This window comes from Camarhynchus parvulus, chromosome 5 (genome assembly GCF_901933205.1).
Source record: "Camarhynchus parvulus chromosome 5, STF_HiC, whole genome shotgun sequence".
Lineage (NCBI taxonomy): Eukaryota > Metazoa > Chordata > Aves > Passeriformes > Thraupidae > Camarhynchus > Camarhynchus parvulus.
This window is the reverse complement of record NC_044575.1, coordinates 155,685-172,068: the sequence shown is the minus strand read 5'-3', so window position 1 is coordinate 172,068 and position 16,384 is coordinate 155,685. Positions and strand designations below refer to the sequence as shown.

At 36.2% G+C, this 16,384-nt stretch overlaps 1 protein-coding gene across 7 annotated transcripts in view; it reads left to right on the top strand.

Annotated features, from left to right (window-relative positions):
* Nucleotides 1-16,384, top strand: part of ANO3 (anoctamin 3) — a 116,778-nt gene that overhangs the window by 40,020 nt on the left and 60,374 nt on the right. For all 7 annotated transcript variants that reach the window (XM_030948779.1, XM_030948775.1, XM_030948781.1 and 4 more), the window contains 3 exons: nucleotides 812-1,024; nucleotides 1,913-1,984; nucleotides 9,302-9,438. In XM_030948779.1, coding sequence (XP_030804639.1) covers nucleotides 812-1,024; nucleotides 1,913-1,984; nucleotides 9,302-9,438 — 422 coding nt within the window. The remainder of the gene's footprint in view (nucleotides 1-811; nucleotides 1,025-1,912; nucleotides 1,985-9,301; nucleotides 9,439-16,384) is intronic.

Below are 16,384 nucleotides of genomic sequence, written 5' to 3'. Positions count from 1 at the left end.
ATAACTGTTTCAATTTTATAAGCATGAATCATACCTATTTACCACAGAAACAACTCTTAAGAGACAAATCATTGGTACAGCTGCTTTGTTCCAACTGACCCTGGAATGTTTGGGGTCTTTTTTGCTGCATTTGTTTGTTCTATGTCATAGACATATTTTCTGAAAAATCCCTTCCACTAGGATCTTTTCTCCTGAGAAGCTGGGAAGCTTCAGCTTCTCCATGTTTTGCTACTTTGGAATGTGATTTGGCGAATTGTTTATCCAGCATGTGAATTGTTTTTACTTGATGACCAATGACAGCCAGCTGTGTCGAGGCTGTGAGCAGTCACAAGATTTTATTATTAATTCTTTTCTAGCCTTCTGATGTATGCTTTCTCTTTCTTTAGTATAGTTTTAGTATATAATTTTCTTTTAATATAATAAAATAATAAATCAGGCTTCTGAAACATGGAGTCAAGATTCTCATCTCTTCCCTCATCCTGGGGACCCTCAAACACCACCACAGTTCCACAGTGTTTTTTCACAAGGGTTAACCAACAGGTCAAAGGATTAGGAACATTAGTTTATTTCCATAATGGTGAAGGGGAAATTTTTGTAGCTTTGAAAGGAAAATGTAAATAATTTACAGAATGGAATACTATTAGAATCTGTATTTTAGTTCATTACGTTGTTTTTTTTTAATAACTTCAAACCTTTTAGCACAGCATTTTTGTTGAGGAGTGGCTTAAGTGGATCCATAATTAGCCATCTTTCTTTGTCATGTCCCAAGATGCTAGAGCTTATTATGTTATTTTTCTTTTGGCTACTTAAGGTATGAATACAAGCAAGAGTGAGACAGTGAAAGAGCACCCATTAAAACCTTCTAGAAGATCTATGCCATGCCTTGCCCAGAGCCAAACACATCCTCAGAGCCTGAGCAAGCATTCATCATTTCTGCAGCCAAACCGTGTGCAGCCACAGCTCCAGCCCCAGCCTTTGAGTGCAGGGACATCAGCAGCTGCAGTGGATGTAGCGTCAGAACGAGGTAGGAGGTTTTTCTCTTTCAGGGGTTTGCTCCAGCTCTGATAAACTCTGATTTATTTAGATATCTGTGGTTTGTTGAAGAAACGTTTTTGCAGAAAACACCTACACATATTATATTAACAGGTTCTTAAGTGGATCTTTACAATGTTTGAAGTGAGTTTTAAACTAATTTTTATTTTTCTCAATGATGACATTATTTCCTTCTCACTGGTAATAAGACAAGAAAATCTTGCTCATTTATGCTGGAGAAAAGTATGGAGGTTTCTGTAGTCTGTCCTAGAGGAGAAAGAAAGAATAAATGTTAGGCAAAAAAAGTCTTTATATATTAACATGTAGGAAGAGATGCATTCATTCACGAACAGTAGAATCAGGGAAGAGTGGTATGGAAAGAATGAAAAGGAACCAAGAAAATCTCTCCAAATTTTAGCTCATGTGGGGTAAGGGACTACTTTTATTTTAGGATTTCTAATTTAACAGATACATGCCTTATCAGAGAAACTAGTGTAGTTGGAATCCCAGTCACTGTATGTCACCTGTTGCAAACTCTTGCCATCCTCTATTGCCAGATGTGTGTGAAGCTTTGTATAATAAATTAACTCATCTGGTAGTAGATTTTGATAAGTCTTTCCTTAATGTGGATAGACACTAGGCACTAATTATTGTTCTAGTGAGTTATTTTATTGTGTTAAACTTCTCTTAGTAATAGACAGAAAGTCTTCATTAAAGTGATCTTGCTCTTTTTTCTATTGATAGAAAGTGCTCTTCAAAATTTCAGTCCAAAATTTTTTATTTGAGTTACTGACAGCTTTGAAAAGTGTTTTTTACAGTAAAGAATTTTTTACTTAGGAAATACGTGTCAATGCTGATACAGATACTGCATTTATTTCAGCTAAAGTGATGGAGACTTTGGAAAGCAACTTGCTTAAGCTGTCTAATACAGAATATGGTGATCCATTTTTAGGTAAGTTGTTGTCTGAACTGAAATAATGACAGATTACTGATTCTTTGATTACTCTCGCAGTATTTATGTGTGGAAAGGCCATACTTACCCTGAATTTCCATGTTTTTGGAAGAGGAGACTAAGTGTGACTAAAGAAATGTGTCTGTCATAAATTTCCCGATACTGTCTCACCTTTTAGACTAAAAGTAGGGACTGAAGACAGAGAAGTGTCATATATTGAATGTATCCTTTTCCCATAACAATTCTTCATAAAACAGTAATTTTGAACAAATGTATTTGAAATTCCTTTAAAGTTGTTATTATTCACTTATTTTTCCTATATAGTCATGTCATTCACTATTCTTGTGGCTGTGGTTCTATTGTGGGACTTTTTTTAGATATTCTGTGTATTTGTTTTAGACGTTTACATACAAAAAGCATTACAATTTGGGAAGCAAAAAGAAAAGTAATAGAGAAAATAGCCATGTTTGTACTGCTTTGCTACCATTTTGATATTGTAATTAAGTCAGAGTAAGTGGGAAAAAAGTTATTCTTAGAATAATCTCATAACTGCAAATTGAATCTGTAAATACACACATGGGTAGTTATTTACAAGTTCCAGGATGAGGTAGTTGCCATCTATTTTACCCATACAGACACAAAGATACTTCTTTGCACCTTGCACAACAACTATGAAAGATATTTTTGCTCACAGTTGATGAAAATCAATCTAGAAATCATATCTTCATGCTGAATGGAAGATATCTGCTTTCAGAAAGCTAGGTCTGCTCACCTCTCGCATAATTTAACATTGACTCTTCTTGATGCCTAAAATATATGATAGATAAGAGGGCTTCTCAAGGTTTCCTGAGTAGGTACCTACTGGAAATAGTGAAATTGATACTTGTTCAAAACCAGATATTCCAAAATCATGGCACAGACCAGAAATTTGGCATGAAGATTATATAAGAAAATCAAGTCTTCATAAGGTTCCATTAAAACTGCTGCCCTTTCCTATTGTAATTGGTTGGCAAGCATGGATACTAGGAGACTTTACTGTTGTAATTTCCTTCTTTTTTTTAAAGCCCTGCTCTATTTTTAATATCCTGCTCTATTTTATTATGTATGTGAATTGCTTGCACATACACATGCTGATCTTGTTGTGTATTTATATATGTCAGCAGTAATTTTTTCTTGTAATAAATGATGCTGGTTTTCAGTCCCATTACTTAGTTTTAACCTGAAAAGATACATGGAGGGCTCAGCAACTCAGGAGAAGATAGATTGATTCTTTCAGTTCAAAATTGTGTTAAATTTTGGTTTGGATGCTTTTTCTCTTCTGGCTACAGCTATGCTCGTGGAAGAAAAAATATTTAAATAGTTGCCCTTTACTAACTTGATTAATAAATTTGCCCATGTTGAGTCAATCCCAAATTAGATAAGTGAAATCTGTTAAGATATTCACAGTTATGGAAGTTATAGAAATGTAACTGATTAGGTTAGTCTGCAAGAAAGAAAACAAGAAAATCAGGTTACAAGCAAGAAAGAAAACAGTATTTAAAACAGTACTGCCAGAGGTCAGTAATAAGAATTGCCTTATTTTTATACAGCATTATCTGTTAGGTTCATGAAGAGAAATAAGGGACAGTTAAAAGGTGCATGTAACAAAATGGCCCATATGCCTTCAAAATACAGTTTGTTGGTCCTTAAGTATTGTGTTTATGTGGGTAAGAATTTGTCTCTAACTCTAAAATTTTCAGTTTAATCCTGAGTCTGGATGTAGATGGGGAGGGGAAGTAAAAAATAAACCTGAAAAAGGAATATTGCAGCTTCAGCTTTGATCGCCAGATAGGTTAAAACAGTGCTTTTGTAGGTACTCCTGCAGTTTCATGGAGTTTGAAAAGAAGACTGTTTAATGGGTATCATCATCTTAGTGAGTGAATATTTTCAAACTGCTCTCCAGAGAACATGAAAGAAAGCGGAATTAAGTGAATGTGGTGAATTTTTAATTAGGTAGTGTTGTAGAAATGTAGGCCAAATGGCTTTCTCCTCTTCCTGAGTTGTTTGTAGACAAAATTATCTTGAGCGAAGGAGATTAACAGGCATCAAATAAAGGACCTAAGTGGAAAGCTTCACTTTTATTTCAGTTGGCTATAGCTGAGGCCATAAATCTGTCGGACAAGCTTAGTTAATGGTGTTAATGGATTTATGAAGTAAAAAGTCAATGTATTACAACTTTGTGAATTACACATAAATAAATGGGATAAATGGGATCAAGGACATTATGGATTTGTGTTATTTTTCCTCTACCAGTTTTAGGTGGTAAGTAGTGTTTTTAGTTTGAGGAAGTGGTACATTCAATCCAAATGATAAATGTTGAGCTTCTGTAACATATAACATGAACTTTGAGGTTTCAGGCATGATGGAATGCCCCTCTTTCTGACTCACTCAATCCCCTCCCACCTCTGGTGGGAGACACAGAAGGTGGAAATTACTGGGTTGAAATAAGAACAAAAGTAACACTCGGTAGCAAGTAAAACATCACAAACTAATTTATTCTTTTTTCAATTCTGTTTTTTTTCCCCTTAGATTAATTATGAGGATTTGTGCATAATAACTCATCTTTCTTAGCAGGACATGAAAGCTTTCCTAGATAATTAACAATTTTGCTGTGACAGATATCTTGTATTCTGAATGTATGCTGAATCCAATTACTACAGAGTTTATATATAAAAACCAATGTATTTATATGCTATGCTGCAATACAGTGAAGTGACAAATGAAGAGCTGAACCAAAACTAACAATCCAACAAAGAATCATAATAACTGCATGATAAAAACTACTTTTCAATGCTCAATTATTGACGTGTTTGTAAGTCAATTTTGTGATGTTATGATAAATTGAAATGGGCATATATATATATGCATAACCTGTGCAGTACATACGATGTTTATATAAAAAGAGGGACTGAAAGATCACAGAAGATATGATTCAAGGAAACCAGGTTCAGTTTCTGCTTCAACAGAAATGTAGTGTTTCCATTATGCCTTCTGGAATAACTTTATCCTAAGTTTGTGGTCAGTGCCTACATAAATGAGGGTGTCACATCTGTTCTGGTTGTGTAGTGAGGTGGCTGAAAAGCTGCGTGAGAACAGTTTGTCCTATACCCAGAGCTGTCCAGCTCCCATGTTGGAGCTGGTTCATGCCTGGAGAGCTGGCAGTGTGGATGAAGTTATGTAATCTGTTCAGTGCTTCTGGGGACATAATAAGGATTAGTCTTCGGACTTAATATGCAGTTCGAAATATTGATGTGCTTTAGGCATTTAATCTGCCTCTAGCAGTTTTATAAACCATTTCAACTCATCTAAAGAGGAATAATATATGACTGGCTCCCTTTTTAAAAAATTAGAAATATTCTGTGTAACAGTTACCACTGTCTGAAAGTTCATAAGAAATTGTACATTGAGAGAAGTCTTCATCTGTTATGTGTAGGCACAGGGTGTGTGGTGATTGGAAATGGGGCTGTGGCTGATCCCTGATTGGCTCCAGCTGTGCAGGACAGGTGAATGCTGTTGAAGGTGAGGAGCCATGGAGTGCCCAGGGGTGCTGGGCAATCACACAGGGAGCAGAGGGCACACAGGGGCAGTGCGTCAACAGAAGGGCATAAAAAGCTGGGCTGAAGAGCAATAAGCAGTAGATGCTTGAAGCTGTATTTGGTGTAGTAGCTCCAACGTTGTTCTGGTAGTTATGATGGCTTTTCATATCTAAATATACGTACACAGGTAGGTGAAAACCTTTCTATGTTATCTGTATAATATAGCGTTCCAGGTGCACAGCAAAATAAAATAAGACTTAAATCCATCACAATGTCATTTATCTAGGTGTCTAGTGATGTTCTTCTCCATGCTTTTCCTAGGATTTAAATTAGGACAAAAGGGGATTATTTACTTGACCAATAATCTCTTTCTTACTAAAGCTTTCCAAAGTCTATCCTTAAATGTGTAAAGGCTCAAAGGATTGAGTAGAGTTGTTGTGTCAAAGTTTATGAAACAGAAATTATTTAGGAATTTTTTTATTAAATTTTCTTTCCATAACTGTGCCAAATTTCAATTGAAAAACATTTGCTATCAGACACTACTGTGTATGTATAAAATATATCACTGGATTTCAGGATACAGAGAGATCAGAACAGCTGCTTTTTATCCCCTGTCGTAAAATTGAAATGCAGTTTTGACCCTTCAGAAAAGTATGATAGCAAGAAAGATAGCCAAGCAGTTAAGACCCAAAAAGAAAGATTCAAAATGTGGACTTAGGTATCTATTTCTGAACTAAATGCTTCTGCATTATTGTGTAAAGGATTACCAGAAATGAAATTGTCTTCAATGTTTTATCATGTAAGTGACGTTATAGGGCAAATCTTACTGTTATGCATTAAGTGTTGCCAAATTATATGTCAGGAAGCGTTGATTAGTTTTCATGATTGTTGGAGGTTAAGTTTCTTTCCTTTTGTTCCTTTTTACTTACAGAATTTTTTCCATAAGTTGCTAGGACACATTAGCAACTGAGTACTTAGAAAAACTAAAGAAGTGGCCAAGCTTCAGGAGAGAAGGGCATCTGGTTGCACTTGTCTTTTCCCACAGTCTCTTTCTGAGGGGGGAGATAGCGCAGGAGTTGGGCAGGTAAAGGATGGGGCTGGGGTGGCTGCTGGGTAGGGAATTGGCTGCTCCAGAGCCCAGCCCAGAGCTGCTTCTGCTGCCCTAGGGTGGGTGAGCCTCTGTGTGTGAGAACAGCCCCTGGTCTTTGAGATGTAAGACTTGATAAAAAGATGGATGCTTAAATCTTTCTGCTGTTAGTAGGTACTCTGGAAACTCACACAGAGAGGTCTTGTAAAGGGTCACGTGCGTTGTGCTTTTGTCGGTGAGACTCTTGTAGCTAAGCAGCTGTGTTGGGTCCTTTGGGCAGTGGAGCTGCAGGGCTGGCTTCTCTGAGGAGCTGCTGGAAGCTTCCCCTATGTCTGCTGGAGCCTATGGCAGCAGCTCCAAGGCAGACCACCTGCTTGGCAAGGCTGAGCTCATCAGTGCCTGTGGAAGTGCCTTTGGAGTAACAGATTTGAGAAGGGAGAAAAAAATACACAAGGGCAACTTCAGCTGGAACAGAGATTCTCTTGCAGCCTGTGATGAAGACCATGGTGAGGCAGGCTGTGCCCTCGCTGGAGCCTGTGGAGATCCATGGTGGAGCAGGGACCAGCAGCTTACAGCCTCAAGGGGCTTGTTCAAGTGCTAAATAATATTCCCCTTTTTACTGTATTAATAGCATTACATAGTGGGAGAGTACTTTTATGTATAAAATAAGTCATCAACTGCTGAAAGCAAGAATAGGAAGTATCTTTGAATTTTAGAAAATGGTTCTTTATAAATTTCTTTAATTTTAAGGGTTGTTTTGGGTTTTTGTTTTGCTAAAACAAATTTTGACTACATTTCAGGCAACATAGCAGATGTCTCTAGGTGAAAGATTTTTTTATAGAAGGGAGATGCTGCAATTTGAAATATGTGTCCTTGAAAGCATAAAAATGTTTAGCAGGTAAAGTGTGTTGAGCACAGAGGGAAAACTTATTCATAACTTCAAATTACTTAAATCTAAAAAGTTACAAAAGTTTTGCCAACATTTTCTGGTTTTTAGTACTAGGTGAACTCATAATGTCTAATTGTCTAAAGCTTCCCTCATTGAAATAGACTTTTTAATATAAGTATAGTCTTTCTTTCAGCTTAAATGACCTAGTTTAGGTTTCATAGGCCTGCCTCTTCATTTTACTAGCTCCTAAAACTAAGAGCTCAAACCTAGGCATTAGCCAAATATGCAGAGTTGCTAAGTACCGTTTCCTACTTTATGTACCTACCTGAAGCCTTCTTTTAACTACATTCATTTTTTGTTGAGCAGAGAGTAAGTTGTATATGAAGTTACATAATTGTTTAAAATAAATAAAACCCCTGAATTAGGCACATTGACAATTAAAATGAGCTGTTTTGTACATTAAGAAATCCCATCACAGATTTAGCATGGTTAATATCAGTGTTAGAAATTATCAAGGGTACATTTTGTATAATCATTTTGTAGTAACTAAATTGAGGAAAAAATAGTGCTCAGTAAATGTTCTGGTTTTTAATATTTTAATATGCAAAATGTTTAGGGTGCATGAGGTAATTGTGATTGTTTTTTTAATTTTTGTAGTACTTAGTGTAGAGATTTTAACTGAACAACTTAATGAAAAATACTTAAATGTTGCAGATGAACATTTATGAATTTAAAATCCATGAAATCCAAGATTGTGGTTCCCACAGCAACCACGACTTTTTTCTTGGCTTCTATTTAGGGTTTCGAATTACTGAGCTAAATGCTGTTCCTAGTCTACCTGACTTTTCACATGTTGATGTGAAAGCTGAGATGGGAACTTGACTCAGGATTTGTGGGTAAATTTTGTCTGAATGTGTTTCTTTTTCCGATTTGTCCAAGATAAAATTATGTGGCAGTGATTATTCCATCTTTTTAATCTTTAATATATTTTTTTCAAGAGTAGCCATTTTCCAACATTGATTAAAACTTTACAGTCCAACACTGCACAGGAATTGCCCTTCATTTTACTTCTGCTGGGTGTGTAGGACGAGAATTGTCATAATTCTTTGCTGAACAATATGGATGATCTCTGAGGGAGGTCCTCAGTTTCCTGCAGCTCTCTTATGGTACTCAACTAAGTTTTCATGAAAACGTCAGCTGAGCAATTAAAACCAAATCCAGTGAGAAAGCAAACATTTCCCCCATGAAGACCTCCTACCACCATCAGGTACACCTGCTAAAATGTGTTCTGAGGCACTTACTGCAATATCTGACTCTGCAAATTTTCAAATGGAATGTCTGGGTGTGTGTAGGGGAACTGGACATTTCAGTTGCTTGTTTAGATTTAAAACATGAGATGTTACTCTGGTCTGCAGGCTGTGCTGCGTGTTTGCTGAAACATCCTGAGCCTCAACAACTGTGAGTCAAGTAGTTGAATATTCATGTTACTTTGTTTTTTAGAACTACTGTAAAGGAGTAGTTAGCCTTTTTATTTGAAGGCTAATTAAAAAACCGTTTCTATTGACCTTCTACTAAAAATAGCAGTCACTTCTAATTTAAGATGAACATTGTAACATTTCAAGTATAAAGCTTTAACAGGAAAATAAGTGCGTTATTAAAATGTGTACGCATAAAATGAATATTCAACTGTGGTTGTAATAATGCTGTTTGTTTCTATCCATTATAATCTAAAATGAGCCCATTGTTTTCTTCTGATTTTCCTTCAGATGTAGGCAAGGACAAAGATACATACACAGATGATTCAGAACATGGGAATTATGATGCTCGTACAGATCAGTCATTGCTTATTCAAAATAAGCTCACCAGGCAGAAAACAGAACCTCGAACTAAATCTTCTTTAAAGGTAATGGACACAAAATTCTATTAAATTGTATCAACTGTCAGAATCTGCTTAAATATTTTTAAAATGCAATTTCTAAAGCAGCATATGTTGCAGCCTAAGTAAATAGGCGTCTCATTTAAGAAATTTAGGTGGCTCCCAAATTGTTGAAAATGATAAAACTTCTAAAATAATTTTAGTTAAAGGTTTTAAATAACTTTTAATTAATTGTTTTAATTAATCATAGGCAGTGTGTTGTTGCGGTGCACAACGCGACCGCTTTTCAGTTGCTGTTACATGTTTTTTAAGTTTGCATTTTAAGTTTAAAGTTTATTCTGTATTAAGTCAAATTGTGTTAAGATGGCACCTGCCTCAGGTTCCCTCCCCCGTTTCTCCCCCTCTGTGACATGTCAATCCTCTGGTTGCCTAGGGAACTCCCGCCATTTTGTATGTCAGTCTTTAGTCCCCTCCTCAGTTGCCATGGCTTCTTTGTAAGCCCCTCCCATGTTTCCCCGGTAACCTCCCTGTCCATCACTTTCTGCCCACACCCTGTACCTAGAATCTTCTACCGTGGGTGGAAGGTGATTGGAGCAGAAGTTGCTGTCCCTCCCCAACAAGCCTCCTATTTGTTAGTATGTTAAATCAATCACTCAGTGCGGTTTTGTTACTGGCCAGGAGGTGGGTCGCTCCTCCCTTCTGGAAGCCTTTATCACTCTGTGCAGTTTCCTCCCCCCTGGGGGCAGATCCCTGCAGCCATCACCTGAGTATGTACCCTTCCTCTCCCTCAATAAAACTCACCCTGCTGCAGAGACCTGCCTAGCCTTCTTTCCATGATTCGTGCAACCTCATTTAGCTGGAGCGCAAGCTTTGCCAGATCTTCGGGCACGGCCGAGGCCATCTCCCCCTCTGCCGGGGAGAGCTCGGTCCCAAGAAGCTGCTGGCGTGCTGTGGAGCTAGCCAGGCAATTCTTACGCACCCCGGCAGTGTGTTACGTCTTAAATCACTTTTAGTTAGCATTTAGCAAAATTGTCATGAGCTGCTATTATGGGAACACAACTGCATAAAATTACTGAAATTACTTTTGTTAAACTGAACTTGATCTGCTTCAATGAAGAAAGGCTGGGAGAAGAGAGATATATTGTTGAAATTGGATACAAAGTGTGCAAGATTTTTGGATCGCAAGGTCATTTTGCAGAAACCAGAACATAAAGAAGAGACTATGTGTGTTGCAGGAAAGAGATATTAAAAATATGGACTAATTAGGATATTCCAAGAGAGCTAAATAAGCAATTGAGGATAGAATATTAGTTAATGAAAGAGAATGATAAATTTAGAACTAATGAACACAAATTTCTTTGTTTGCTAAAAATGTATAAATAGGTTAAAAAGTTTTGTACAAATTCTTATTTGGAAGCTGGAATTTTGCCTTGCTTGCCAACGTTAAGAAGACAGTGTTAGAGGATTTTATTCATTCTGATGATTTTGGAAGGTGTTAGTAACAATATTATAGTTTCAGTGACAGAATCAATGAATGGAATTCTCTGTACTAAAATCAAGCAAAATTACATAAAATCAAAGAGTCTTATGTGTTTTATTGACTCATCTAAGTGGTAGTACCCTTCTTTCAATAAATTTATAGTGCACAGAATTTAGGATATAGGATTCTGAACATGGAGTGGAATTCATGTTGGCTGGGAGGCCTCAGAAATTCTGAGAGTGTAGAAGTATGTTCATGTAGCAATTGGTCAGTCAAGAGTGATCTAGATAGAGTATAAGATCCTTCTTCTAAGCAGTATCAAAATGATATCTAGACCTATTGAATGAGAGATAAAACTCACTTATGTATAGGTGAGTATAGGCGCATTGTCAGGAACCTTAACTCAAGCACTGGAAAAGCCATCTCATCTCACCAGATAAATCTGGCATGCTATCTTGCTTAGTAGTTGCGTAATTATACTATTCATCACAATGCATTTTCTCCAGCAGTTAATCAAATATAATGTCAGAGAATTATGATGGATTTTCTGTTCACAAAATGTATATTTTTTTAGTCATACTTTCAACTAGGAGACCCTTAATTCTCCTTTCCATTAAGCCTAACTGCTTGCATATATATAACAAATGACTTAACCTCAAGAAGTTCTGAATAATTTCTTCTTCATGCTGTGGAAATAGTGAATTCTGCAGCACAGGCTTTTTTTACTGTAGGCATCAGTAATCCTGTATTACAAATCTCTAGTAATGCTTGAATTACTGTAAGCTTCTCTGCTGCACTCACAGCATATGTGCTATCCTCTTCAGGAGACCATTCCAGAGTTGTTTCATGGATGGTACCTGTGGCACTTTGTGATTTTGGCATTGAATTCATTCTTGACGAGTCCTACAACATCTCTAATGCTTGTCACGCTCATCATCATTACTGCAGTATTCTGGAACGCAGGTAGATGTGTCCTCTGAGGCTTCATTTCATAGGATGCTTTTAGAAAGATCTTTTATAGTAGTAGCTACGTAATAATTTTTTAAAAGGCTTACAGGAAATTGTATTTACAGAATGGAAATCTGTGACATGAAAATGAAACTTCAGGGATGATATATTATATATATATATGTATGTCATATAGGTAACCTTTACTGGTTACATTTTAATCTAAACTGTTGCAATGAGAACTTCTTGTTTCTGAAGATTTTTTTGTCTGTTTCTGCAAAACTGGCTGAACAAAGACAAATAATAATGGATGTTCTTGTTTGATTTTGTTGATTAAACAGACAAAGCCTTTTATGTTAATTGTGGCTGAAAAGGCAGAAAAGCAATGTGGAGTCTGTAGAATTTAGATCCTGTTACTGAGCACTAAACAGTTTTAATAATAGGTAAGGCTGCTGCCAAAACAATCTAGTAACAGATGCTATACTGTCTGTCTAATAACAGGGATTTCACTGTGCTAAAGCAAAATACTTTTTTTCTATTTCCATGTGAAATAGAAAATAATCGCTAGTTGCATTTTTTCCAAGCCCTGCATTCAGGATAGTTATGAAGTTCATAGTCAACTAGTAAGCCAACTTTCTTTCAAAGTTTAAAGAGGAGTTTTATATTTGTATTAAGTTTAAACAAAAATACACTTTTTATGTTACAGTCTTTGTATGTACCAACCTACTGAGCAAATTGGTTCAGAGTTTAAAAACAGTCTTCTCACAGTGCCTCCGGCTTTTAACTGTGACAATTCCTTTTATCACAACAACTACTCTGGAAACTTCCTTCTGCATTTAGAAGGACTGTTTTTGCAAATGAGGTGTCTTGGTTTTTAACCCTAGCTGGGTTAAACCCAAAATTCAAAACCCAGCCCTGTACCAGTTACTGTGAAGTAAATGAACTCTATCCCAGCAAAAGCCACACCTGAAGCAACCAAGCAGGATTCTCCTTCCCTTTATCTTTGCCTGCTTCCACAGGAAAAAGACAAGGGGAATTTAGATTAGTCTTAGAAAGGAATTTAGTCTTAGAAAGGTTTTGCCTTTGGATTATTATAGAAGTCCTGGTGGCAATTAGTTTTAAAAGCTTTAGGGAAATTTCTTCCCCAAATTGTTACAAAACTAGCAAAAGAAGGCATCCAATTCTTTCTGAGACTGCTGAAAACAGAATACTACAGTACAGCTTTACAGTAAGTAAAGTACTCTCACATATTTGAAGTGTAAACTGATCTGTCACAATAAAAAGTCTTGCTCAGTCTGACCAGATAATGAGAATGTGAAACACTGCATTTACCCGGAGTACAAGGATAAAAACATATTCTTCTTCTCTTCTTTTTAATGTTTCTAATTTTTGCTTGTTTTAGAAGGGTTGTTGTATTCTTTAGAGATTATGGTGAAAATTGCAAAAAAATCTATTTGCAATTACTTCTTGGTGCCATTATCTTTCTCAGCAATAAGATGCCTGGATACTTCAGCAGTAGTGAACATGTCTTGCTGACATGATGAAAGACAATACACATTTTTTTTTCAGGAATTGTTTAGTTTTCAGCTTATATGCATGATACCTCCATAAATCTGATTCTTGCTGTTACATCTTAAAGCTTTGAAAAATCAGAGCATTTTCTTATAGCAACCAGATGCCAGTGTATTCGTCTACTGTTCTTGTTTGCATGATTATGATTTATAACTGATAGTTTTCTATAGTGTAGGTTGGTATATTTCAGAATCCACAGATTTCATACTGAAAAATTGTGAGTTGCTCAGACCCATGAAAAAGCTGTCATCATTATCCATCTCTGCCAACTTCTCATCACCAGCTGCTCTTGAAATTGCACAGAAAGTACCACTTTATGTGTATGGTTCTGCCAAGGGGTCTGACAAGGAAAAATGAGGCCAACAAGTGTCTGTTGAGCAAAAATGAGTAGTATCTGCTTTGCAAGGGAAATGTAGAAAATGTGAAGGTCCCTGGGTGGAAGGCTGGTACTTGAAATGCTCTAGTTTCCTTAGGAAGGGGAAGCAGGCTAAAACAGACTTTTATCTTGAGTGGAAGGCAACATTTTCCGAGAGAAGTGGCAAAATCAGTAGCAACCAATTCTTTACTTATTGCCATTGCATGTATAGTAGCAAGATAGGAATGTTTGAGAAATTGCTCTTCATTTCCTTTCATTCACTACATCACTGTTGCGCTCTTTGATCCTGTAAATATTTTATCTAGGTAATGCATTTTGCTGTCTGGGAAGTTAAAGAAATAATTTTTGGAACAAGATTTGCATTATTGTCACTGTGGATTCAGGAACTATGAAGAAATGCTACCTATACAATAGCCTAATTTACTGCCTTTTTCTGGTAGTCCAGAAATGCAGTCTAATAACACAGAAGTGAATAAAGCCTAAAAGCAATGATAACAGATAAAATCATTATCCCAGAATGGAAGGATGTGGTAAAGTGCAACAAAAGTTGACTTCATGCTTGTGCTTTTAGTGCTTGACTCTCATCTCCTGTGAGGTTTTATTAAAGAAAAAAAGCCAAAAAAAGCTCAGAAAATATTTCAGGAAATTTGGGGTAAGTAGCAAGTAATTTCAACTTAAAGACAAAAATGTTTGAAAAGAAACATGTAAAGAAAAATTTTCAGTGGTTATGTTAGTGTGCTTCTTGAGACATCCCTATTAGACCTCAAGAGCATATTAGAAGAGGTTAAATATAAAAAAGCCTCCTCTTGTCTCCAAACATCCTCCATTGCTGCTCCCTCATATGGTAATATTGAACAGACTTCCTGTAAAAATTTTGCATATCACCTAACCCACTCCTTTCCTGAAGTCAGATATGTTTTTCATAATGTATACAAATGTATTTTTCATGCTTCCTCTGTAAGTCTGAGTAGACTATAAATGGAAAAAAAATCCTCTGTGAAGAAGCTAAAGTAATTGCTAAATTATTAAATCCTAAAAGGTTAAACTGCAGTTTAATTAGCAAGGTCAGATATTTCTGGAAGTCTTTGTCTCCACAGAAAAAAGCTTTGTTCTGCCTGGCAGTGTAGTCTTACAGAAATGCAATAGCGTGGGTCATTATGGCAGCCTGTCATGTTGTCTTTGATGCCCAGGATAGTTTGGATGTCTTTGCATATGCAAATATGTCCCCAATTTTCTTTCCTAGGTTATTTGCACAAGAAGAACGCTAAAGCAATATACATTTAAAATCATCAATCTGTTTTTGAAATTAAGTAATTGAAAGGATGATTCTAGTAAATCTGTTTATAGTTTATCTGTTCCTACAAACACAAAATGATGAAGTCTAACTTAGATGTGTGCTTAGAAAATTTCACATAAAGCACACCTTAGATTATTCTTAATCAGAGTAGGTTTTTAGAATCTAAAAAATGGGCCTAGTGCTGTTTAAAAACACTTCACAGCTAATTCCAGGTAACTTAAGAAGTCTATAAACTTATTGAAGTCCCAGCTTTGATTTTTAAACATCCTGAAATAAAGCAAGCATTATTTAGGTATCCTACTTTTGTTCATGGGAATATCCACTGTAGTTAGCATCAGAGATATGTTTATTGCAAGAAAATACTTAAGGTGTAAGATGAAGCATAAGCTGTGGATATGAACGCTCACCACTTAAATGGTGACATCCTTTGGTGTGAGTATTACTGAAGATGTTAATGCCAAGATCATGGTAACAGTGTTTTGGAGTATTAGTAATCTAAACAAATGGGGTGGTTTTCCTCAATCAGCCAGTAATTTTTCAACCTGTTAGCATCTTATGAAGATGATCAATCAATCTAGATCATCAATAAATTATATTGAAAGAAAGTTTTCTTTTATTAGAGAGAGCCATTCTTCTCAGAGATAGAACAGAAAAGCTGTTCATGTAGATTTTTCATTTTAAGGTAGTTGCCATGCTGAAGAAGTTAACAGATCAGACTTGACTTCTGTTAAAATTCTAAGCCCTAGTTCTTCAAATTGTTTCCATGGCTGCCTTTTCTTACTTCATTATATAATAGCCCTGAATTAACCCATTATTATCTCAGAAAATTGTCTTAAAAGCATGAAGAGGTACAGAAAACTGCTTTTCCTTGACACACCTCTGGCAGCTAGTGTGGTTTTGCATTTTAAGTGTCTTTCTGCTCTTCTTACTCTGTTCCTAGCTGATTTTTCTTACAAGTGTAGAGATTCATAGTGTATATGCATGTATACGTATCTGTGTGTTTGACAGTGTATATATGTACATATATACACACAAATACACATAAATATATGTGTGTATATATATGTATATGACAATCCATACCGGGCTTTTTGGGCTCTAAGATGCCATATGAATGTATGAAACATAATTTTTTGTGGTTTTTACAAAAAACCAAATTTGTCCTGAATTCAGAACAAGAAATAGCAAGCAGTTCTCCCAAAATGAGCTGTGGACGTCCTTATCAGAGATCTTGTGGGTTTTTTGTGATTATATGGATTTGAGGGCTGCTGGACAATGTTATAGGAAGTTACTGAATACA